The sequence below is a fragment of the Leucopleurus acutus genome (genome assembly GCF_964270905.1).
Source record: "Leucopleurus acutus genome assembly, chromosome: 1".
In the NCBI taxonomy this organism is placed as follows: domain Eukaryota; kingdom Metazoa; phylum Chordata; class Mammalia; order Artiodactyla; family Delphinidae; genus Leucopleurus; species Leucopleurus acutus.
In genome coordinates this window covers 165942124-165966628 of record NC_139142.1, presented here as the reverse complement: position 1 = coordinate 165966628, position 24505 = coordinate 165942124, and the positions used below count along the sequence as shown (strand labels likewise).

Here is a 24505-nt window from a genome sequence, read left to right as displayed (position 1 = left end):
ATGTATAGTAATTTGTATCTGTTAATCCCATGCCCCTTCCCCTTTGGTAATCATAAGTTTGTTTTCTGTGTTTGTGAGTCTGTTTCTGTTTCGTATATAGATTTGTTAGTATTATTTTTTAGACTCCACATGTAAGTGATATCATATTTGTCCAGAGACATTTCTAATAGATGTATGGGCCAGCACATTGACAACTGAACATTGTTGCCTGAGAATGTTTATTCAGCAACGAATGTTTGAGTGCCATTCTTAGATTTGTTTGGGATCCATTTGTGCACAAGATGACCAAGGTCCCTGTGCTCATGTGGTAGTTGGACAGGGTTGGGAGGGCCATGTAGGGATGGGGAAGAAAACAAGGTAACCATGTCCTTCAAGCTGCTGCTGGAAAGTGGACTCTTCCTGAGGGACTCCCTTAGACCCTTTCACTACTTCTCACCTCTCACCCACATTCTGGACGCCCAGCTGAAGCGGCCAAAGAACGACCTTTGTCAACAGAGCTTTCAGGCACAGAGCCCTGTATGTCCTCTGGCCCAAAGCCACGGCTTCAAAATCTTAACATTACCCTTTGGCCCAGGGTACTCTCTCGACACAGCCTCATAGATAATTTGTCCTGAACCTTGAAGTGAGGTGAGGACTGAGGCCACTTTTTTTAGATACTTCTCTTCCTCTCCATTATTGTCTTATATTTTAAAAGCCCAGGTTGGATCAATAAGTATTAAATGTATTACACATTTATTACTCCTTTTGGAGACTGCTTGACCCTTTCCTCCCTCTCCTGCTTTATCAGTATCCTAGATACAGGATTGATACAAAGGATCTACCACAAATAGATCCTTTGGGGACTTCCCTGGTGGTGCAGTGGTTAAGAATCTGCCTGCCTATGCAGGGGACACAGATTTGAGCCCTGGTCCAGGAAGATCCCACATGCCGTGAGGCAACTAAGCCCGTGCGCCACAACTCTGAGCCTGCACTCTAGAGCCCCCGAGCCACAACTACTGAGCCTGCACGCCACAACTACTGAAGCCCGCCCATCTAGAGCCTGAGCTCCGCAACAAGAGAAGCCACCGCAATGAGAAGAACATGGACTGCAACAAAGAGGAACCCCCACTCAACACAACTAGAGAAAGCCCATGCGCAGCAGCGAAGGCCCAATGCAGCCAAAAATAAAGACAAAAACAAAAAAAACCCAAATAGATCCTTTGTATCAGTCTCTCCACTCCCTGCCTCTTTCTCCTATTGCCCACAGTATACAACTTAGCAGAGAGTCAACACTAAATATGATTCTACAAAAAATAAGGAAAAAAAGTTTTGTCCTATTACCCATTTTAATTAAAAAGCCCTTATTAGACAATCTGAAAACGATGGCTGAAAACCACAGCCTCCATCATCTTTGAAGCCAAGAATTAGCACCTGGGCTCCTGCCTGATTCATCGCTAAGGAAGGGATGAGAGGTGATCGGTGGTTGTCTGGATGCTGTTGATCAGTAACAGAACCTTGGTCAACATTGTCACTTTTCCAAACTTGACAAAATCCAGTTGGCTTTCCCACTACATATTCTGGTGGCATCTTAGACCAGGTAGAGTTCAATAAACTTTCTTGAAATCCAGGATTTTGCAGAGATTGAAATTGTTCCCTCAAAGCCTAGATTGTCAAGGAGTAAACCACAGCTCTGGTTCTCTTCTTCACTGGGAGCAATTCATCTTCATAATCAAAGACTAATACATTCAGGTAAACTGTGTTCCTGTGTGGATTTAAATCTGACTGTTCAAAATTCACTCTTGATAGTAAAAAATAAGGATGAGGCAAATGGGTTGAAAAGGAGCCAAAGATTATAAAACTTTAGAGCTTATGATTTTAATGACACATATCCCAAAATCTTCTTTCTGGAAAAGTTTCTTGAGAACTGGGGGCCAGAAATATGTTACAGAACAGCTATCTCATGGAATAATAACTCCTTTGAGTATGGTTTCCTACAGCTGTGCAATCTAACTCCTAGTTGGCTAAACCTCCTTACAGAAGTTAAGATATGCCCAGGGGACGCTGGGTCAAATAACCATGAACCAGCTTTCTCTTCCTCTCTGCCCTCCTCTATCTGGGAGGTGTTAGTAGCTTTGCTCAAGACTCCCCAGAGCAACTGGAATTGTTTCTGCTGGAGGAGACGCTCTGCAGCCCGGGCTCCGTGGGACTGAGGTGGCATCAGCTGGAGTGAGTGTGGGGATCCTGGGACAACTTTACCTGGTTTGTTTCTGAGAATTAAAGAAGTTGAGGGTAAGGGTCTTCTGGGAATTTTACTGAGGATGAAGAGGCCTGCAGGGAAACCACTAAGGGAGAGATTATTCAGGGTGAATGACCAAGAGTGTAGAGTTGATATTCTGGGGCCAGATATTCTAGTTTTCCAGAACAGAGCTGAAATTGCTGGTTTTAAGAATGACTACTTTCTCCTCTGGTTGAGCACAGAGGGAATAACTGGCAGATTTGCTTATTTAAAAAGAGAGGAATTAATGCAGAACTTTTTCATTTAAAAAAAAAAGACTAAATCTGAAACTTTGTTTGTCTCTTTTGGACCCTCATCTAAGAGCTCCTAAACATCTACAACCTCTTATCTCTTAAAGTTACTTTCATTTTTTATTTCTTACCCTGAATCCTTATAAGAAACTACGGTCTTGACAAGTAGGCTGCGGGACAACTCATCCCTATGGGACTCTAAGGACTGGCCACTTGTCTGTGACATTCATCCTCCAAATACCTTCTCTTCAGGGAACTTGAGTCCCCAGACAGCCTGGGCTCCCCTGATGGCCATGAGAGGTAGGGGACTGATCCTGTGGATCTCAGGCTGAGGACTTTCTCATGGACCTGGAACCCTCTGCTTTGCAGCTTGAAGAGCTCCGATGGCAGTTAACAAGGGTCCAACTTTGCTGGATGAAGACCGCCCTGTAAGTAACTTGGGCTTATATGAGACAGTGGACAACTCTGTGGGGAGGAAGGAGACGGGAGGAGAAGTTCAGGGGGCTTAGAGCAAGGTATGTCTAGATTATATTCATAGCTCATTGACCGTTATGTCTTAGTTATTCTTGCCCTCACTACCTTTTGCAGAAGGCTGTTAGAGAATGTGAGGGGGAAGAAAAGATGTCTATTAAAAACTAAGTACCTTGGAGAAAAAGCACAGAAAAGTTGGCTGGGAGGGAAAGGAGAGGAAGGGAACTACTATATTCTAAAGCCTGAAACAGAAGCCCATGCTTTGTCCACCCAGGCGAAATGTATATTTGGGATGGAGCCTCTGCATTTTGTAACTCCAGAGGCTTCTTGTATGGTGCAGTCTATGTAAATGGCACCTGTTAGAGTTACACGATGCACATTATGTATGTGGGAAGGGGTTAGAGGGGCAGTGTGTCCAGTTTGTGTGTCTGACCTGGTTTTCAGTGTGACTCAGAGTGGTTTGACACGTTTAGGTGTATTGATGCCTCCTGGCAAGGCCTCTCTAATTTAGGTACAGTTCAAATAGTGAAACTTAAAAATTGTGAACCCATATAATACCCATCTTGTCCCAAGTTAGGCTTTAACTAACCTCTTTACTAGTAATCACCATGTTAAGTTTTTTATTGGATCATAGAACACAGAGAGGCATAAAATGGTCAAGTGCATAGTTAAGAGGTATCGATAGTTTATTGCTGTCCCAGGACCTCTCTCCTTTGGCTTTGCCTAAAACAACTCCTGAAGGTTCTGTCCAAAATGTTAAAGAAATTTTTTCTTGTTTACAGTCATAATCTTTTTCTAGTTCAAATTTCAAACTCACCTGCAAGACCAAAAGCTGAAATATTGCAGTTTGCTGTCTAGTATACATCAGGTCTCCTTGATGGGTCTCCTAACTCAGCCGCCTACAAACAGAAAAAGCTAGGTCCTCACCTTCAGAGTAGAACTATGCAACAGTGCATATTCAAAGCTACAGAAAGAGCTCGAACATCTGAGTCAGACCTGGGATGTTTATGTGGAGAATTCTTAATATTCCTAAGAACAGACAGAAAAATATAATACCCTTCACTAGCCCCAGCAACCATAATCCATGGACAATTGTGCCTCATCCTCACCCCATTCATTCCCCAGCCTTGTGTTTTTTGTTTTGTTTTGTTTTTGTTTTTTTGCGGTGCATGGGCCTCTCACTGCTGTGGCCTCTCCCGTGGCGGAGCACAGGCTCAGGACGCGCAGGCTCAGCAGCCATGGCTCACGGGCCCAGCCGCTCCGCGGCATGTGGGATCTTCCTGGACTGGGGCACGAACCCGTGTCCCCTGCATCGGCAGGCGGACTCTCAACCACTGCGCCACCAGGGAAGCCCCCTTGTGTTATTTTGAAGCAAATCTCAGACATGCTGTTTCAGGCCTGAGTTGGCCTGGCAGTATCACTCACTAGCTGTGTGATCTTGGGTAAGTCACTTCACATCTCTGAGTCTTTGTCTCATTGGCAAAGTGCTGATGATAATGCTGACCTCAGAGTGTCGCTCTTAGAATTAAATGAGGTCATATCATGAAAGCACCCCAATCAGTGCCTGGAGCATAATTGCACTGAGTAAATGTTTCCCTCTGCAGGATTAGAATCCACTTTTTCTTTTTTTTTTTTAACCTCAAAGATCAGTGTTTCTCCACTTAGATTCTTAGGTGGTCTAGAGTTTAATTAAGTGCCTGCTGTTGAGGTTAGAATGCATTAATAAGAGCACAGCACCCCAATAATGAGAGGTGATGGTTTCACTATACCTCACACACTCAGACCACACCTGGAATGCTGTCTTCAAGTCTGAGTGCTATATTTTTTAGAAAGGCGATGTCAAACTGTAGTGTGTGCAGAGGAGGGAATCAGCAGATCAGGGCGCTGAGCCGTTTGTAAGCTAAGTAAGGAACTAGAGCTATTTAGAATGGAGAAGGGACTGCTAAAGGGAGAAATATTTGTCTTCAAGTGTGTGAAAGGCCAGCCCATGAATGATGAAACAGATTTCCTCAGTATTGTTACACAGGGCAGAGAGTGGAGCGGATTTCAGCTCAGCCACGCTGTCCAACAAGGGGCATAGGCCACTCTATGAGGGGTGAGCTCCATGCAAGGAGACGTCCAAATACAAGCCTCCCAGAGGGACCATGGGAAGCAGTCTTGCTACAGAGGCCCCTGGAGGCCTAAGATTCTGTGATTCTGTATGGTTGGGCAGATCTAAACTTAACACCTTAGGTGCAGCCCTGACTGTGATTCACCTATTCAACTAACATTACTGTGCAGGCTTTAGGTTAGGCCCTGGAGATACAGAGATGACAGTCTCCTGGGAGAGAGCCAAGTACACACATGATCAAGACGAGCACCATGTATGATACGGAAACAACCCAGCGAGGGAAGTGGTGGCTTCTGATGTGAAGGAGGAGAGTCAGGAAGCTTCACACAAGAAGCAATGCTCAAGCCGTGTCTTGAAGGAGTGACATTTTGCCAGACGGAAGGGACTGTGGGAGGGAAGGGGAGCATCCTAGGCAGTGGGACAAGCACTGGAGGCAGGGAGGCAGTCTCCCGAAAAGACCAGAAAGATGTTCAGATGAAGCTACCAATCCAAGGTGGACTAAAACTCTAGGCAGGTGCGCCGACACACTTGCTCCTACCATTAAGTTTAAGTGGGGTGGCTGCGGGTTGCGGGGTAGCCCCTGGAGGCCAGAGTTTGCCCAGTAGCTCTCCAGAGCCAGGATTGTGACCAGGAGAGCATGGCAGCTTGGCTCTTGTTTTCCCTGTGGGGCCTCCAGAGACCTCTCTAGTCTGGGTTTCTCCTAGGTCTCTTGGACCCAGGCCAGCCCTAATGGGCTCCATGGCCCTGGGGCTGCCTCCCCAGGAGGTGGGAGGAGGAGGTGGGATGACTTCAGTACCTGCTTTCCTTCCACTCCAGGAGCAGGAGAACGTGCTGCAGCGGGTCCTGCAGCTGCCGGTGGTGAGCAGCACCTGTGAGTGCTTCCAGAAGACCTACACCAGCACCAAGGAAGCCCACCCCCTGGTGACCTCTGTATGCAGTGCATACGAGAAGGGCGTGCAGAGCGCCACCAGCTTGGCAGCCTGGAGCATGGAGCCGGTGGTCCGAAGGCTGTCCACCCAGTGTGAGTCCTTGCACTTGGAGGCTGTCTGCCTGTTCAGTGATGCTCACTGCCTGCCTGCCAATCTTTTGTCCGTCTATCAGTCTGTTTGATAGCTTGCTTGTCTGTCTGCCTTTTTGTTTGTCTGACTGCCTTCCTGAGTATCTACATCCCATTACATAGTCTTTTCATCTACAGATATAGATGATATAAATATAGATGTAGATATAGATATAGGTCTCTTCTCATGTATAGATGCCTCATCTGTAGCCCAGCTGGCATTTTCCTAGGATGACAATGGTGGGCCACATAATTGGCAGGAGAAGGGGTGGGCAGAGCTATGAGGGCAGTGGTGGGAGTGGGGGCCTGTGGCAGACCAGACACCCACTTTGGCTCCAAATCCAGCAGCAGCAGCAGGAACTAGCAGAGTCTGGCACAGAGGCAGAGGCAGTGGGCACTAGGGCTAGCCTGGCAGGGTTGGGGGGAGAGGAGGGAGAGGGGAAGCCCTCTGGGTCCAGCAGCTGATGGTACTGGCCCCATGACAGGCCGGGGCAGCAGAGAGCTACCAGTCAGGGCCCTGAAGGTGAGGACAACTTACCAGACCTGCCCCTGTTCAAATTGTTCTGCCCCGTTAGAAAATACGGTCTCCACGGCACGGCTCTTGACAGGGCTGAGGGAAATTCCAGAAGTCTAGGACCTGCCACAGTCCTGATAACAGAGTTATGGGTATCTGAGGATTTGGCACAGCCAACGGGAGAGGGCAGATATAAAGAAGACCTGGGCCTGGGTCCACCTCCCTGCCTGCAAACTCCTTAAATAATTTCCCTGGGTCTCACTTTGCCCAATCGGAAGTCAGCCAAGTCATCTGGGCTCTCTGCTGCTTGAGAATTTTGTGAAGAAACCTGGGATATCTGGAGAAAGAACATATGAAAGAGAATATATAGATATCCTTTAAAACTGTGATCTCCATGGTCTTGTCTGCAGAGCTGATGTCCTCGGCAGCCCCTGGGCAGTATCTCCCGGGAACATTTGCATCCTCTGGCACTCTTCCCTGTGACCTTCTTCCCAGTGTTGACCATCTCATTCCTAGAGGTTAAAAGGAAGGGCCATGGACTATCTGGAACTCTAGAACAGCCTTTCACCTCTAGAATTAAGCAGTGCCAGGCCTGCTCCCACCCTAGGGCCTGGCTGCCCCTCCACCATGACACCTCTGCTCTCCCCCCTCGTGTTCACCCAGCGCTCACCCAAAGAGGGGTTGTAGGAGGAGGAGAGACCAGGATCTGCTGGTGATTCACAAAGGTTCTGTCACTTCCTCCTCATGACAACCCTGCAAGGTTTGTCCACATTAATCCACATTTTACAAGTGAGGAACTTGAGGCTCAGCCAGGTTGCGACCTGCCTGAAACTACACTGCAGATGCAGGTGCTGGGCTTTGAGTGCAGATCTGCATGACTCCAGAGCTCCTGCTCAGAGGGAAAACATCCTGCTCTCAAGGAGTCACAGTGAATGGTGGCTAAAGGTAGCAGAGGGCCTCAGATTGCCAGATGCTTTGGGGGTAGCAGGGCTGGGGGTTTTGAGGGCTCCAAGGTGCCTTCCTTGGCACAGAGGCCCCTGCTGGGCTCTCATAGTGGGGGCAGGGCTCACCTGACCATGGCCTTTTGCTTCCAGTCATAGCTGCCAACGAGCTGGCCTGCCGAGGCCTGGACCACCTGGAGGAAAAGATCCCGGCCCTCCAGTATCCTCCTGAAAAGGTGAGCCCCTCCCCTCTTCTCTAAGGCTCCCCACATTCTGTTGTCACTGCCTTCCAGTTGAGGAGAGGGCACGAGCCCATGATGCATAAATGTGAGTCTTTTGTTTCTGTGGCAAATGCCTTCCAAGGCTGGTGGCAGCTGCCTGTCCCTAAGACCATACGATGGGCTTCTTCCTCTCCCTGTGGGGCCAGATGAAGGCAGGCTTTCTGAAACCAGCAGGCACAGCCCAGAGGCAAACTCAAACAGGAGCTTGGGGTAGGGCCCACTGCTTCTGATTCCCTGCTCTTTGGACCGTTTGGTGACTACAGCCACCTGAGATCATGGGTCACACTCGTCAGATCCCAGGATTGCAGTCCCATGTCCTCAAGATCCAACACTTTATGGACCATGAGACTGAAAATGTCACTTCACCTGGATGGCTATTCATTGGGCATTTGCCATGGTAAGGGCCATGTCTGGTGCTTTGGGGGAATAAGTTGCACTCTGACGCTATCCATCTCACTGACAAACTACCACCCATCTCACAAACATTTACTGAGCCCTACCCTATGACAGGGGTCATGACATATGATTTATAGAGCCCTCTCATTTAATCCTCTTATCAATCCTCTGGTATAGGGGTGGGTATCCCCATTTTACAGATGAGAAAACTAGTGACTTCCCCCTGACCACACAGCCTTAAGTGGAGGCCACATGAGAGCAGGTCTATTTGGCTCTGAGGCCTGTGCTCTTCACTTATTTTTCCAGATAAACGGCAACGTCTTTGTCACAGAGGAGCTCCTAAGGCAAAGGAGAGAAAGACATTATTTCAATGCAGAACCTGTAGGAAGATCAACCACATCTATAAGTCTACATAAGTGCAGATAGGAATGTGAGCAATGTTCTGAGGGCAAGACAGAGCAGACAGCAGAGGAATTTGGAAGAGGAGATGTCTTGTGTGCATGAGGTGTTATCAAGGAGGTGGACTTTGGGGGGCATTCTTGAAGGATGGTTAGGATCTTGACAGGTAGAAATGGGGTGCAAAGAAGTCAGGAGATCTAAGTGGTTGGCACAAGAAGGACTGGAGCCCTTTTCCTTTTAAGTTCAGCTTAATCAAGCTGCCCAAATATTGGTGCCAGTCCCCTTTAAATGAGGCTTTCCTGAAGCTGGGCTCAGGGTCTGTCAGATCCAATGCCTGACTCCCCTCCCCACTTCCTCCAGATTGCTTCTGAGCTGAAGGACACCATCTCTACCCGCCTTCGCAGTGCCAGGAACAGCATCAGTGTGCCCATCGCCAGCACTTCAGACAAAGTCCTAGAGGCCGCTCTGGCTGGCTGTGAGCTCGCCTGGGGGATGGTCAAAGACACTGCCGAATTTGCTGCCAACACCCGAGCTGGCCAGCTAGCCTCTGGAGGAGCCGACTTGGCCTTGGGTGGTGTTGAGAAGGTGGTAGAGTTCCTCCTCCCTCCAGCCAAGGAAGAGTCAGGTATCTGCCATTAGGGGGCCTGGGGAGTGAGTTGGCCCCCATGCTGCTTGGGAATTAGGAAGAGGCAGCCAGGGCCCATCTAGCCCCTGCTCTGGAACAGGGATGGCCCAGCAAGATTTTCAGATGGATCCATCCTCACCTAGCCCTCTCTCCCCATTTTTAAGTGGAGAAAGTGAGTTGCCCAAATCACCAGCAAGCTTGTGGTGGAGCTAGGATGACCACTTACCAACCCTAGACACAACCCAGCTTTGCCCAGTGCCTTTCTGATCAGCTTTCCTTTCCTTCCCCTCACAAACTCCTACCTAGCCCCTGCTCCAGGACACCAGCATGCCCAGAAACCTCCCCAGGCCAAGCCGGGCCTCGTGAGCAGGGTTGGGGCCCTGGCCAACACTCTCTCTCAACACACCTTCCAGACCACAGCCCGGGTGCTGAAACAGGGCCAGGCCCTGGCCATGTGGATCCCAGGTGTGGCGCCCCTGGTGAGTGTCTGCCCTGAGCTCTGACTGACCCACGGCCTGGGAACCCTGTCTGTGGGCCTCCTGGTGCCTCCCATCCCCTACCCAATTCTGCCTCCTGTCCTAGGAACTTCCTCTCTTCCGGCCTGGGCGGGGACTTTAGGTCTAAGGACAAGAGGACTTAGGTGGGGTGGTGGGCTAGTCCTCTAGGATGCAAGGGGAGAGGGCAGGCCTGCTTGTTAGGGTGGTCCTGCCCCCCACCCTCTTCTGTCTCTCCCATTCTCCCTCTGAGTCACCCCCACCCTCCCAAGCCTTCCTCCTCCCAAGTGGGCCCTCCCACTTGTGAGGAAGCAGAGACCCTCCCCCCCACCGTCTGCCCTCTAGGCACTAGGGAGTGTCATCTGTAAATAAGCAAGGCACAAAACCCATTCTGTTGGGCAGAGAGCCCCAGCTGGGCTGTGTCTCTGACTGCGCCCAGGGTTCTGGTTTCCCTTCTAGAGGCTTCTAATTTGCATCCCACTGCACCCAAGGTAAAGCTGCCTTTTCTAGGCCCAGATAGGGCTTACTCCCCACCACACCCCACCTCCACCTCTCTGTGTATTTTAGCAGAGATAGCCTGGATTATTTTCATAGGAACTTTAGTAAGAAACTAAGCAGCCCCCCACCTCAAAAAAAAGGAAATAAAAGCATTAACACATAAATGTCAGCAAACAAGATAACCACTTCTCAGCCATCAAGAGGGTGGTACTTTTAAAAGCATCCTCAGGCCTGGCTCATTCATTCAAGCAAATGTTTGCTGAGAACCTACTATGTGCCAGTTCCTGTAGCTCCAGTAGGGATACAGGAGTAGTAGTTCTCCTCTGTCACCCGCACTGGGGGGCCACTTCCCCATGGGGGCTAGACTAACTCCTGCGCCCTGGCCTAGCCCCTAGTGGGCGGGGGCCACTGTACGGCACAGCCTCAGCCACCACCGTTCATATAGAAAATAATGGTGTCCCAGGGACTTCCCTGGCGGTCCAATGGTTAGGACCTTGCCTTCCAATGCAGTGGGTGTGGGTTCGATCCCTGGTCAGGCAGCTAAGATCCCACATGCCTCGCAGCCAAAAGACCAAACATAAAACAAGCAATACTGCAACAAATTCAATAAAGACTTTAAAAATGGTCCACATCAAAAAAGAAAAAAATCTTAAAAAGAAAATAATGGTGTCCCCTAAGGATGTATAACAAGGAGACCCTGTTTGTGGGGTTCCCTAGGGGTTTGAAATGAGCCAAGCTGTGCCCCAGGGGACACCAGCCCACCTACCCATGTCAGTTTCCTCCCATGGGATCCTCTGGCCCACTTGATTTTTTTCACTCTTTAAAAGATCTGCAGGGAGTATGTACTAAAGCTAAACATACATATCCCCTATGACTCAGCAATTCCACCAGACAGAAATAAGAGCTTATGTCCCCCAAAGACACACCGGAAATGTTCCTATCAGCTTTATCCTTAGCCAAGAACTGGAAATAACACAAATGTCCATCAACAGTAGAATGGGTATATTGTGGTATATTTATTCAGTGGAATATGACACAAATGAAAAAGGAGGAACTACTCTGACACTCAGTAATGTGGATGAATCTCACAGCACAACGTTGAACAAAAGCTATTCATGAAAGAAAACACGTTGTGTGAGTCCATTTACAAATGCGAAAAATCAATGCATGGTGATAGAGGCCAGAATGTGGTCACCCTTACGTGGTACTGACTGGGTGAGGGGCACAGGGAGTCTTCTGGGGTGTCAAAAATGTCTATATCTTGATCTGTAATGGTCACACAGGTGTGTGTTTCTAAAAATTCCCAGAGGTGTATACTAAAGCTTGTGCACCTTAGTGGGTGTAAGTTACCACTCCATAAAAAGTTTGAAGAACAGTCTGCTGGGGCCAGGCCCTGCTTGCCTCCCCCAACCCTGACCCTGGGGGTGAGGGGCTTTGCCTGCTGGGGCTGCCCAGCCTCTGGCAGGGGCTGTGAAACCAGCAGCCCGCCACCTTCCCGCCCTCAGAGCAGCCTGGCCCAGTGGGGCGCATCGGCGGCCATACAGGTGGTGTCCCGGCGGTCGAGTGAGGTGCGGGTGCCCTGGCTGCACAACCTCACTGCCACCCGGGAGGAGGACCACAGTGACCAGATGGACACAGAGGGGGAGGAGACAGAGGTGGAGGAGGAGGAATCAGAGACGGAGGAGAACAAGCTCAGTGAGGTAAGGGAGAGAGCAGAAGCCGAGCGGGATGCGGGAACCTGGAGGTCCCACAGCCCACCGAGGGGGTGAGAAGCAGAGGCCCCGGGTGAAACAGGGGCCCCAGGAAGGTAGTACATGGGTGCAGTGCTCTTCACCTCACCTCCAAACGCCCAGATAACAAAGTTCTCTCAGGATCCTCACAACCACCCCATAAAATAGGCAGGACAGAGATTGTCATCCCCATTTTGCAGATGAAGAAACTGAGGTTCAGAGAGCAGAAGTGACCTGCCCAAGAGCCAGGCTAACAGTTTTTTCAGTTTGGTATCCACGTTCTTTCCCCTCTAGCTCTGGGGATGGTGAGGAGAGGGTAAGGGTCAGGGGAGTTGCTGAGGAGGCACTGACCTTGCTCTGGCCCCCAGGGAGCAGCCCTGCCTGGCCCACAAGACCTCCTGGGTGGTGTGGTGCACACCCTGCAGAAGGCCCTCCAGAGCACCATCTCGGTCGTGACGTGGGTGCCTGCGGCTGTGCTGGGCACGGCAGGGAGGTTGCTGCATCTCATGCCAGCCCGTGCTGTCTCCTCCGCCAAGGGCAGGGCCATGTCCCTGTCTGATGCCCTGAAGGGTGTTACTGACAACGTCGTGGACACCGTGGTGCACTATGTGCCGGTGAGTCCCCCTACCCTTCCGGCTAACCCTCCCCCTCCCCCCCACCCCTGAAAGGACAGATAAAGCAGATTTGACTGAAGGGGCTGCAGCTGCCCTCCCTTCCCCAGTCTCTGATCCTCAGTGCCCCAGAAACATTTTGACATACTATGGCCTTGACTGGGGGCCTTGGCAGCCCCCAAAGTACAGAGACCTGTGGCCTTGGCCTGAGACCTTTCCCCACATCTGTCCTTCCCACCCGCTGCTGGGGAGGTCACCCACCATTAATCTGGGGGTCCCAGTGGCCAAGTCCTCACCCCTCAGCTCCGAACTGAAGGACCTGGCAGGTTTGCATGCTGCTCCCTGGGAAAGCGTTGCAGGGAGGCTTCCAGGGCACCCTGCGGGGTCGGCTAGGTTCCAGGGGACAGCAGCTGCCGCCATGCCAATTCCTACACCTGTCACCAACAGGAAAACCCCAAGGAGTGCCAGTACTATCACTTTGGGGGTCCCTGGGTCCCTTTCCAGAGCAAGTTACAGGTTGAGCAGTCAGTAGGAGGGCTGGTCAGGGCAGGAGGCCCCTTAGAGCTGAGGGTTGAGGGAGGCTGTGAGGGTAGTGGGGGAATGGGTTACTCAGCCACTCACTCTCACCAAGAGGCATGGCAGGGGGTCTTGGCAGCCAGCTTGTTCACCTTGGGCCCAAAACAGAGCCAGGCGTGGGTACCCTGACCCAGGCAGGGGCAAGGAAGGGTCCAAGGAAGGGTCAGGAACGCCACTGACCTCCCACTGAGGAACCTCCGAGGGAGACCCAAGGGGTCCAGAAACTTTAGAGGGTGGCTGTCTGCCTTGCCTTGGGGGTCTGGACTGTGCACACTGTCAGGGAGGGCAGGACCTAAGCGGTCTCCCCCACACCCTCCATCCCTGTCCCACACCCCCCCGGCCTCTGCCCTCCGGACGGTCGCTCCCTGGAGTCGTGACCGCGAGGGCCGCAGAGGAGGCGGTGGTGGGAGGCGCAGGGACTAGGGCCAAGGCGGGGGCCTAACGTGGTTTGCCGGCCCCCAGCTCCCGAGGCTGTCGCTGATGGAGCCCGAGAGCGAATTCCGGGAGATCGAAAACCCGCCTGCCGAGGCCGAGAGCCCGGAGGCGGAGCGCAGGGGGTCCGGGGCGCTGCCCGCCGGCTCGGATACCGCGTCGCGCCCCGCGCAGTCCCGCGGCAGCCTGCGCAGCGCTCGGGGCCCGGGCGCGGAGGACCGGGTGGACACGGCCGCCGCGCCGCGCACCGCCTTGCCGGCCATGCCCCGCGAGAAGCCCGCGCGCAGGGTCAGCGACAGCTTCTTCCGGCCCAGCGTCATGGAGCCCATACTGGGCCGCACGCAGTATAGCCAGCTGCGCAAGAAGAGCTGAGCCCGCTGCCCCCATCGCCCTCCCGGCCCGGCCCGGCCCGCCGCCCCGCCCCGGCCGAGCGCTGGGGCTGTTGTCTCCCGAAAACAAACAGAACCTACATGTCCAAATGAGCATTGACTTCTTCCAAGTAGTCCCCTTGGGTCCCGAGCCTCATTCCAAGGATGCTGCCAAGGCACACATCATCTTCTGAGCATCCTTTCTGGGCTTAGCTGTCAGAGCCCATTTTTGAGAAGCATCAGACCAGCAGTCTGCTTTAATTCTATGCCTTGTTATTTTTACCAAAAGATTAATTGCCTAACTTGATCTCTCACTTCTTTCACTAAATTTGTGGCCAAGTGACATTTAACTGTTTCCAGTATTTACATCCATCCTCTGTAGACAAATATTTGTCACCAGTGAACGTGTCACCACCCTAAAGGTTCAAGCAGTAGGTCCTGGCACATTTTTAAGCCCTGAATGCAGAGATTCCTCTGAGTATACAGGCTCTCAGAAGACTACTTTGAGGGGAACAGCAATCAGGTGCAAAAGCTCTTGAGTGTTTATATACCTACGAGCATCACTTTCTGAGTGCCCCACACTCTTCACAGGCTGAGTCCTGGCCTGTGCTCTGTAGCGCCACCGTCCTGTTCACAGCTACATTTCCATTTGCACCCTTACTGCTTTCCACCTGCATGTTCACCCTTCCGTCCACTTCTCGAATGCTGGCGCCCCTAGTGCTGGGAGACAGTGGTGATCGTTTGTTATACAGTATAGACCATATATTTGGACTCTATAGCCACAGTTCATTCCAAGCCCTATTTTTGAAAATGTTAATATTTCTTACATTTGGAAATGCATACATATAAGTTAAAAATTCAAACACTGCCGAAGGAAGTGTGCCTTCCTCCCTGAGTTCCCTGGTTTCTCTTCCCCAAAGCAACCATGGTACCAGTCTCTTCTGTATCTTTCTGATTACGGACTGTGCATGCACAGGCACATGTGTATATACTCCCCACTGTTTACACAAGCTGTGGGAGGTTATACTCAGTGCTGTTTTCACTCAGCAATACATCTTAGAAATCTTTTTTGTATCAGTATCATAAATCCTCCTTGCTCTTTTTAACAGCCACACAGTAAGTGCTTCATAATATAGATGTGCTATGTTTGATTAAACTAGTGCCCTAATCATGGACTTTTAGTTGTTTCCAATTGTTTGCTCCTTCGAACAGTGCTACAATAAATGTCTTTATACAAACGTTTCATGTAGACGTGTGCATATAGCTATAGGGTAAATTTATAACTTGGAATGATGACATGTCGAGTGAAAGGGAACGTTCATTTTAAACCTTGATAGATAATGCCAAGTAGCCTTCCAAACCAAACTCAGTTTTTCTTGTCATCTGCAGCTGCACAGATAATTCTGACACTTCTGTCAGTCCTTTTAGACATCTCTATATATATACACTCAGCCCCTATAGGTCCCCCTCAGATCCATGAGCACCCTCTTGGCCGCCACTCTGTGGCACACCTAAGAGTCCAGCTCCGTGTAACTGACTCTGGGCTCTGGCAGATCTTTGGTGTAATGAGTCCTTGGCCTTTATCTGTGGTTTTGAAATCTGAGGATGCCCAGAATGAGGAGAGGGGAGTGTTGATGGACATACACATATGGACATGGTCATGACCTTGAACTAGCTTTGGGCCCTCCACCCAACCTCACAATCCACACCACACTCAGCAGTTTCCTGGGGAGGGGGTATGGATCTGGCAAGAGGGGCCCTCAGAAGGTGATATGACATGGCTAAGAAGGCAGTACCAGCCTAGCCCTGGCAGGGTTCCTGTGGGCAGCTGCTGGAGAACTGGCCTCAGGTCTGGTTGTGTAGAGAGAAACACACAGCTATCCTGGGCCTCACCTGCCCATGCTGCTTTCTTCCTGGAGCTCCAGAAACCACACTCCTGACTGTCTACTCCTCCATGGTCCTGTGGCTCCTCCTGCCAGGAGCAACCCAGGAGAACTGTAGAAGTCAGAACACCCATTGGCCAGACACAGACCCCTCACCCTGTCCTGGACCTCAGCCAGGGTGCCGGGAACCAGTACAGGACAGCCCAGGAAGCAAACAGCTTGCCATATAAGTCTCTTTTTATTATTAAATAGATGGTAAAGTGCTCTGAGCCTGGCCCTCAGTATTTCTGAATACTTTTTGGTGAGAAATGAGAGCAAAGCCTCTTCTCTAAATGGCAGAAATTTGCCTCATTGGCTCCAGGTTGGATGTGGGACTTTTCTCTGTTCTGACAACAGAACATGTTCTTGCTCGTGTGGATGTGAGGGCTCATCCACACTCATCTTTGGTAGCTCTGGACCTCAGGAAGACTTCCCCTTCACACTGGGATGCCAACGTTCCTCTCCAGAGAAATACTCTATCCCTTCTCTTCTATTCCAGCTCATAAAATGCACCTCCAACTCAATCACAGCTTTTAGAGATGGAAAAACAACCATTACAGACATACATTTATCCATGCAATTATTTACCACTTTTTTCTTCCATACTTATCTGGGATCTTAATATCCAAAGGACTTCTGAGCCTGGAGAGAGAGATCTCTGCAACTTGGGTTTTAATGCTCATTGTATTAGCCATAGTTTTCCTAAACATTTAAGCACTTTTTACTTAATCAAAATTATTAAATGCATTAATCAAATTATTTTAAATATTTAAATGTTGATACAAACTAAAAAGTCATCAGCTCCATATTCCAGCCACAGAAAAGAGCAAGGGGGTAGAATAAATTAAACTTCTGCTTATAACTCACTAGAAAAATCTTAGAGTCACATGGCCACATCTGGCTGAAAGGGAGGATGGGAAATATAGTCTTTATTTGGGGCGGCTAGGCATCTAGTTAAAAATCTGAGGTCTTAAAAGGAGGGGAAGTGGATTCTGGGGGTGGGGGGCAACTTGCAATCTCTGCCACACCACTCTCCTGTCAACAGACATTTGGGTTGCTCCTCTATTTCTACTATTACATACTTTTGGCAGTAAACATTGTTATGAGTTGCTTAGGGAATATGATGAAGAGTGGGATTGCTAAGTCATAAAGTATGTGTATTGTTAACTAGATATTGCCAAATTGTCCTCCAACTTGGTTGTTCTGATTTACATTCTCACCAGAATATATGAGTCCTCTTATTCAGCGTTCTTACCAACACTCGGTATTGTCTGGTTTTATCATTTTTGCAAATCTGAAGTGTGTATAATGGCATTTCTTTGTGGACTTAATTCCGTGAATCACAGTGATATTGAACATTGTTTATTATGTTTATCGAATGTTTGTATTTCCCCTCTGTGAAGTGTCTGTCAAAACTTTTGCGCAGTTTTCTATTGGTTGTTTTCCTTTTTCTCATTGATTTTTAGAACACTTTAATATTTTTTGGATACCAATCCTTTATCAACTCTACGCATCACAAATATCCTCTTCCAGTGTGTGGTTTTTCATTCTCTTTATGGTTTCTTTCAATGAACAAAAGTTCTTAATTTTTACTTAGTCAAAATTATAATTCTTTTCCTTTATGTTTTGCAATTTTGAGTAGTTTTTAAAGCTCTCCCTACCATGAAGTCATGAAGATATTCCCCTGTATTTTCTTCAAATATTTTCATAGTTTTGCCTTTTACATTTAATTAATTTTTATGTATGGTTTAAGTAGGAATCTGATTTTTCTTCCATATGGATAACTGATTATCCTATACTTTTCCTAAGTTCTTGAATTTTTAGTTTCTCCTTAATTGAATTGTACACTGTGGGAAGGCTAAGAGTTTTTTATAGAAGTCAGCTGGAAGCTTCTGACCTGTTGATGTCTGATGCCTGAATGATGCTTTCTTGCATCTAGGTGGAACAGAGGGACCAGGTTCTGCCTCATGTATGGAATAGTCTGGCTTCCCCCGACTCTCAGTTCCGTCGTAGATCAAGTTTCCAAATGTGTTCTATTATCTATTCCTGTGGCATTAGCACATTGTCTGACTTACAACGGTTTAAAATCTGTTTTCATATCTGGTTGGGCAAGCCCCCCACATTGCCCTTCTGTAGGAGGGCTTTACAACTTCTGGCTCTTTGCTTTTCCATACAAATAATAAAGTCAGCTTGTCAAATTCTACAAAAGGAAAATTTACAGACTCAGCTTGTTTCAATTAACTATAATTATTATTTGCTCTTTTGATGCTCAAATTGTCACAATTTGGCCCCTTTAAGTTGGGGCCTTTGTCCTTTAGGCTGACAACGGACATTCTAAAAGCATGTTTTTTCTGACCACAAAAAAATTATTCCTGTTCTTGACCTAATCCATGGGATCAGCTACTTTTAAAGAGGAATAGTGGTAGCACAATTTGGACCCTGGGTATGCATATCTGATTGTTCCATGTGCATATTGGTGATAGACGGAAAAACACTGCACACCCACTAGTGACAGCTAGAAAAAAGGCATTTCTTTCCAAGGTCATCAGTTCACACTGATAGTTCCCGTGAACTCTAACATCACAAAAATCTTTAAAATTATTGTAACAAAAGTTTCAATTTTCTTTTCTCTAAACTTAAGTACCTTAAAATTGTAATTATAATTATACCAAGGTTTCATTGATCATGATCACCTTTTGTTACATTTACATACATAAAGATCCAAGTTTAGTTTTAGGCTTCTTCACATTGAGTCTAAATGAATCTTTTTTGACTGTGTGGTAACAGGCTGCTCTGAATCATTCCACCTGAGGACCCCAACTTCTTTAGAATATTTCAGACCAACAGAGTAGTTCTATAGCATATCAGAGAACAATGGGGTTTCACCTACTTTTCCCACATGCTTGAATTTTTGGTTTCTCCTAAACTGAATTATATATTGTAGGAAGGGTCATAGCTTCTGGCAGCTTCTAACAGATGAATGTTTGGTACAAGAATGATGGTCCTTCATGATACATGAATCAGTTGACCAGCCTCTCTTAGCTTTGAAAATTCTAGGAGGTGGTTGTGGATATCATGGATGACTTCCTGTATTAGGGTTCTACAGACAAACAGAACCAAGAGGAAGTATATAAATTTATACCAGTAGGAAATATATATACAATTGACCCTTGGACACTGCATAGGTTAGGGGTGCCGACCCTCTGCATAGCTGAAAATCCGAGGGAGATTCCCTGGTGGTCTAGTTGTTAGTGTTGTGGTCTGCGATTCGGCGCTTTAACTGCCATGGCCTGGGTTCAATCCCTGGTTGGCCACGGGGCCAAAAAAAAAAAAAAAGAAAAGAAAATCCGAGCATAACTTTACAGTCAACCCTCTGTACCTGCAGTTCTGCATCTGCGGATTCAACCAACAGGGATTGTGTAGTAATATAGTATGTATTTATTGAAAAATATATGCGTATAAGCCGACCTGCACAATTCAAACCTGTGTTGTTCAAAGGTCAACTGTATATATAACTATATATACATATATATATTTTATATTTATATATATATAAAGAGATTCATTATAAGGAATTAGCTCACAAGATTATGGAGGCTGGCAAGTCCCGAGAACTACAGGCTGAATCAGCAAGCATGGAGACACAGGAGAGCCAGTGGTTTAGTTCCAGTCCAAAGACTGGCAGGCTCAAGACCCAGGAAGAGCTGATATTTCAGTTTGAGTCTGAAGGCAGGAAAAAAGCCAAAGTCTCAGTTAAAAGACAGGCAGGAAAACTCTCCCTTATTTGGAGCAGGGTCAGCCTTTTTGTTCTATTCAGGCCTTCAGCTGATTGGATGAGGGCCACCCACGTTGGAGAGCACATCGGCTCTACTCAAACATATGTTAATCTCATCCAAAAACACCCTAACAGAAACATTCAGAATAATGTTTGACCAAATATTTGGGCACCCCACAGCCCAGTCAAGTTGACACATAAAATTAACCATCACACTTCCCAACATCCATGCATATTCATCTCATGTGCATATTCCAAGCCAACCATAGTTATTCTGTCTCCTTGTCAGTGATGATTTCAGGGGTGGACAGGCCTCAGCCATGATGTGAGAGAAAGCTGATGGTAGGGCTCCTAGGAAAAGTTCCCTTGATCCAAAGACAGTGCTGCGTGACACAATGCTCTCTTCCCCCTCTGGATGTTTTATGGTTGATGGTGATGGCAGAGGGGAGAAATGGAAAAGCCAGGTCCCTTGTCACTGACTCAACCTGCCCCAGAGCCCTCCTCCCTCTGGTCTCTCTGTTCACCAAGATAACAAATGGCCTATTGTTCAAGCCACTTCAAAGTGTGGTTTCTGCTCCTTGAGGCTGAGGATTTCCTAATATAGATCCATCCTAAGAGACTTGGCAGTTTCTACAGCCTTTAATTATAATGCCTGTTTGTGACAGGCAATCTTCTGTATATATAATAAATTGTTTCGTTACTACCTCAAAGTTTGATTTTTCTAATGACATTTTAAGTCGCAAAGATGTTTCTAGATTTTCATTAAAATTCAACCATGCGTGATGCTCTCAATGCAACCAACCCATCAGAGGTCACAGAGGTGAAGAGACCATCTCTTTCAGGCAGCACGTGGACATTCCTATATCATCTCTCCTGGTGCCAAGTTTCCCTTGGCAATGACTACAAGATGCAACTCAATTTCAGAAATGTTAAAATGAGCGTCTTAAAACTGAGGAAACATTTTTGTATGTAGGGAGATGCAAGTTTCTGCTGGTTTTGGGCGGAGGGGTGGTTTAGGGCTGAGAGTGAAAACAGGGATGAGTGGAGAAAGGACTCTGAACCGAGGACAGGATCGTCTGGTATCCAGTTTGGAGGCTTGACGTAAGGAGATGCCATCATGAGGATACTTCCTCATTCTCCAGAGATGTTCTACATACCACTCTGTCGTTTGTGCCTACAAAATGAAAATATGAGCCATATTGATCCACAGCCATATTTCTGTTAATGCAAAGACAGTTTTTCCTTTCTTTCTAAAATAACTTGACCAAAAACCTTCATGGAGTGACTATGCCAGGTCTTGGGCCAAGGGAGAGAGACTTGGAGATAAATAAAGCATACTCCATTCAAGGACCTCACAGTTTAGTAAGACAAGTTATAATATGTATAACATATTTGTATATATTATATATGTATGAACATGCTTGTATATCGTAGTGCTATAGTCTGAATGTTTGTATCTCCCAAATTCATATGTTGAAATCCTAACCCCCAGTGTGATAGTATTTGAAGGCTCACCTTTGGGAGGTGATTAGGTCATGAGGGCGGAGCTCTCATGATTGATATCAGTGCCCTTATAAAAGAGACACCAGAGAGCTAGCTTGTCCCATCTGCCATGTGGGACACTGTAAAAAGATGGCCATCTAGGAAGTGGGGCCTCACCTGACACTGAATCTGCCATCACCAGGATCTTGGACTTCCCAGCCCTCAGAACTGTGAGAAGTAAATATTTGTTTTTTATGAGCCACCCAGTCTGTGGTATTTTGTTATAGCAGCCTGAGTGGACTAAGCAACATGGAGAGTAATAGTTGGAAGGGTACCCTCCAAAACATGACTATTTTTACCTGTCTCCTTCTGTACTTTTGTGCTTTTTAAAAACATTTTTTAAAAATTGGCATGCATTACTAGGGCAGAAGGGGGACCAGTGATAAGGCTTTGCAGTGGCCCAGGCAAGAGACAGTGGTGGCTTGGGCAGCAAGGTTGTGGAGGATGAAGAGACTTGCCTGGACTGGAAGCTACTGAGGAGGGGGAATCAGGGCTTGGTGGTAGATAGGAGAACAGAGGAGTCAAAGATGGCTTGAGCGATGGGGTGGATGGTGGGGGGCATGCTGGAAGAGATGTTTGGGGGCAGTTTCCTGGTCAGCACCTGCCCAGGTAGATGCAGGATGAATACCTCTGCAGGATTTCCACTGGCTGTTCACCCACAAAATTGCCTCCCCAACCGGAGAGGTTGGCTAAGAACTCTACAGCAGCTCCCAACTCCCAGTGGCCTCTTCTAGGGGCAGTTGTCCATCCAGGAACCCAAGGCTGGGTGGCAGTGTAATCCACCAGTGGGCCAGTGGATCCCATGCCCATTCCCACCTGGGGGCTTACAAGCCAGAACTGTGAGGCCAGACTTTGTCAGGGCCTGCCCTGGGGCGAGGCTGCCCCCAGGAGGGGGCAGCAGCCATCCTGCTCTCTGCCTAGAATGCTAGAAGGCCTGAATAGGAGCTCCCTCGTGGTTTCATCCATCCACCCACCGCTTGGTGTTAGTGCCCAGGGTGCAGCCAGGGCCTCGGCCACACCGCTGGGAGTGGGCGCCCATCCCAACCCCGAATATCTCAGGGGGGATGAATCCTTCTCAGCTTTAGAAGGGGTAGTGAAATCAGATAAAAAAAGGGGTGGAGGCTTTGCTGACCTTTGACGGGGCGTGGGGAGTTCTGCGATAGAAGGGTAGCAATGGCGGAAAGGAGGGAAGGTCTGCACTTGAATGAACAAACGAACTAACGAACCAAGAGTAGTTGATTTTTAGGCCACTTTAACCGGAGTCTCAGGGTTAGAAAATCCACCCTCCCCTCCCGGAACGAAAATGTCTCCTAGTTAGTTTTCATTCTCTCACTTGTTACAACTTGCATTATAAAACTTAGGCTCCCCGCTCCAGGAGCTGGTGGGCTTCTCCAGCTCGGAGAATCCGGGCGGCCTTGTTGATCGCTGTGTCCCTAGAATTCGGCGAATAGTGCTCGCGACTCCAGGCGCTGCTGGGTGCCCCCACACGGTGCTGGGGGCCCAGGGATGAGGGGCCCCCGCACTTCAGCCCAGGCCACGCCCAATCCCCCGCCCCTCCTGTCCCCGCCCCGCCCCGTCTGCCGACAGACTCCGCGGCGCCGCGCAGCCCGCGCCGCCGCCCCCGAGCGCCCAGGTGGGCGGAGTTGCGGATGAGGGGCGGGATGTTTTGGTGGGCGGGGGTCCCGGTGACGGCATCCGCGCGCGCCGCGCTGGGGCTCAGAGCCTGACTGTCCCGCGGCGGGACTACGCTCACACCGGAGCAGGTGGGTGTGGGCCGGGCAGGGGTGGCGGTCGAGGACCGGGGTGGGAGGGAGGAGGCGGCGCCTGGACCGGGTGGCACGGTGTCGGCACGCCTGGGGAGCCCTGACCGAGCACGGGGACCTCCTCCATCCTTGCTTACCAGTCTCCTGGAGGTCCGTTTCTGGGCGGGTGGGAGTCTCCCCTTTCCTAAGTCGGGGGCCTGAGGCCGGCCTTATGGGCCTGGCCAGGAGGAGCTAGCGCCCACGCTGCGAGAGTTGGATTCGCATTTGTAATCACTTCTCCGAACTTTCCGCGAGCTCCTATCCCTTGCCTGGCGCTTCTGACTCCGGTTCCCCTACCCCGGGCGCCCGACCGCCCCGGTGTTGTCCGGGCGCCTTCGGTGCGCGCAGCACTGTGCCCCGAGCCGGGGTGCGGAGAAGCCGGGACTGCACGGATCTGGAAAAGCTTTGGGTGAGGGGTGCGCGAAGGCGCCCACAGTATCGCGTGGCAGTTACCGCTGTGGCCCCAGGGCCGGGCACCCAGCAGGCGCTGATGATTGAATTAATGAACGAACCGTTACAGCTGCTGAGAGACGTTAAGTAGTGAAAAATAAAGTGCTGTGACCTGGGGGTGGGGGTAGGGAGTGGTGAGGACTGCGATAAGAGAAGGGAGGAAGGAGATGGGGAAGTTTCCTTGGATGAAGATTATTCATCACTATTGGGCAGCTATTAAGCGTCGGACCTTGTGCTGGGTGCTGAAGATGCAACACGAAGGGGACAGGAGGGTCCCTGCCTCCCAGCTCCCAGATTGGGACGTGGGGGGGGGGGACGACGGGTAATCTGTCTTTGGCAAAGGAAGGGAGTGGTCAGTGGCTGATGGGAGAACCACAGGGCATTGTGTGTGTGTGTGCGTGCGTGCGTGTGTGTGTGTGTGTGTATAGTGGTGGGGGCACAGAGCAGAGGCCCCTCCCTGGCTCCCTGAAGGTGGGACCAGCCTAAGCCTGGAGGGATGAGGAGTCTTGGGCAACACTGAATGTGCTGCAGGAGGAGAAAGGTGAGGAAAGGTGGGGTATAGGGGGTAAGTAGTCAAGGTAGGCAGGGCCCATTAAAAGTTTTTTTTTTCCTGTTAAGGTTTTGAATCTCAAGAGCATTAGGGAGTCTCTTCTGGGGGGAGTTTAAATAGGAGAGTGATGTGAGCGCATTTGCATGTCTGAAAAATGCCCGTGTTGCTGCATAGGAAGGTGCAGGGAGGCTGAGGCCAGTGAGGAGGCTGGTAAATGTCATTCCGTCGAGATGTCGGTGGGCAGGATCAGAGCTTTGGTAATAGGATGGAAAGAAGCAGGTGTACTTGATATTTAGAAGATGGGATTGGCAGTATTTGATGGTGGGGGCTTGGTCTCAAGCGGTACGCGGGCCTCTCACTGTTGTGGCCTCTCCCGTTGCGGAGCACAGGCTCCGGACGCGCAGGCCCAGCGGCCATGGCTCACGGGCCCAGCCACTCCGTGGCATGCGGGATCTT

General features: G+C 49.4%; 1 protein-coding gene across 1 annotated transcript; it reads left to right on the top strand.

Moving 5' to 3' along the window:
• The first annotated feature begins 1819 nt into the window (after positions 1–1819).
• Positions 1820–14117, top strand: PLIN1 (perilipin 1). Its single transcript, XM_082855455.1, has 9 exons — positions 1820–2205; positions 2875–2933; positions 5903–6107; positions 7752–7834; positions 9035–9299; positions 9606–9778; positions 11797–11991; positions 12390–12635; positions 13671–14117. Exons 2-9 carry the CDS (start codon positions 2889–2891, stop codon positions 14010–14012), a joined length of 1554 nt encoding a protein of 517 aa, XP_082711581.1. The 5' UTR covers positions 1820–2205; positions 2875–2888; the 3' UTR covers positions 14013–14117.
• The last annotated feature ends 10388 nt before the right edge of the window (positions 14118–24505 follow it).

Excerpts from the sequence above, each read along its gene's own strand:
- PLIN1 (XM_082855455.1), top strand. The coding sequence starts at position 2,889 with ATGGCAGTTAACAAGGGTCCAACTTTGCTGGATGAAGACCGCCCT. Across the intron at positions 7,835-9,034 it reads TCCAGTATCCTCCTGAAAAG|ATTGCTTCTGAGCTGAAGGA; the intron begins GTGAGCCCCTCC and ends CACTTCCTCCAG. Across the intron at positions 11,992-12,389 it reads AGGAGAACAAGCTCAGTGAG|GGAGCAGCCCTGCCTGGCCC; the intron begins GTAAGGGAGAGA and ends TCTGGCCCCCAG.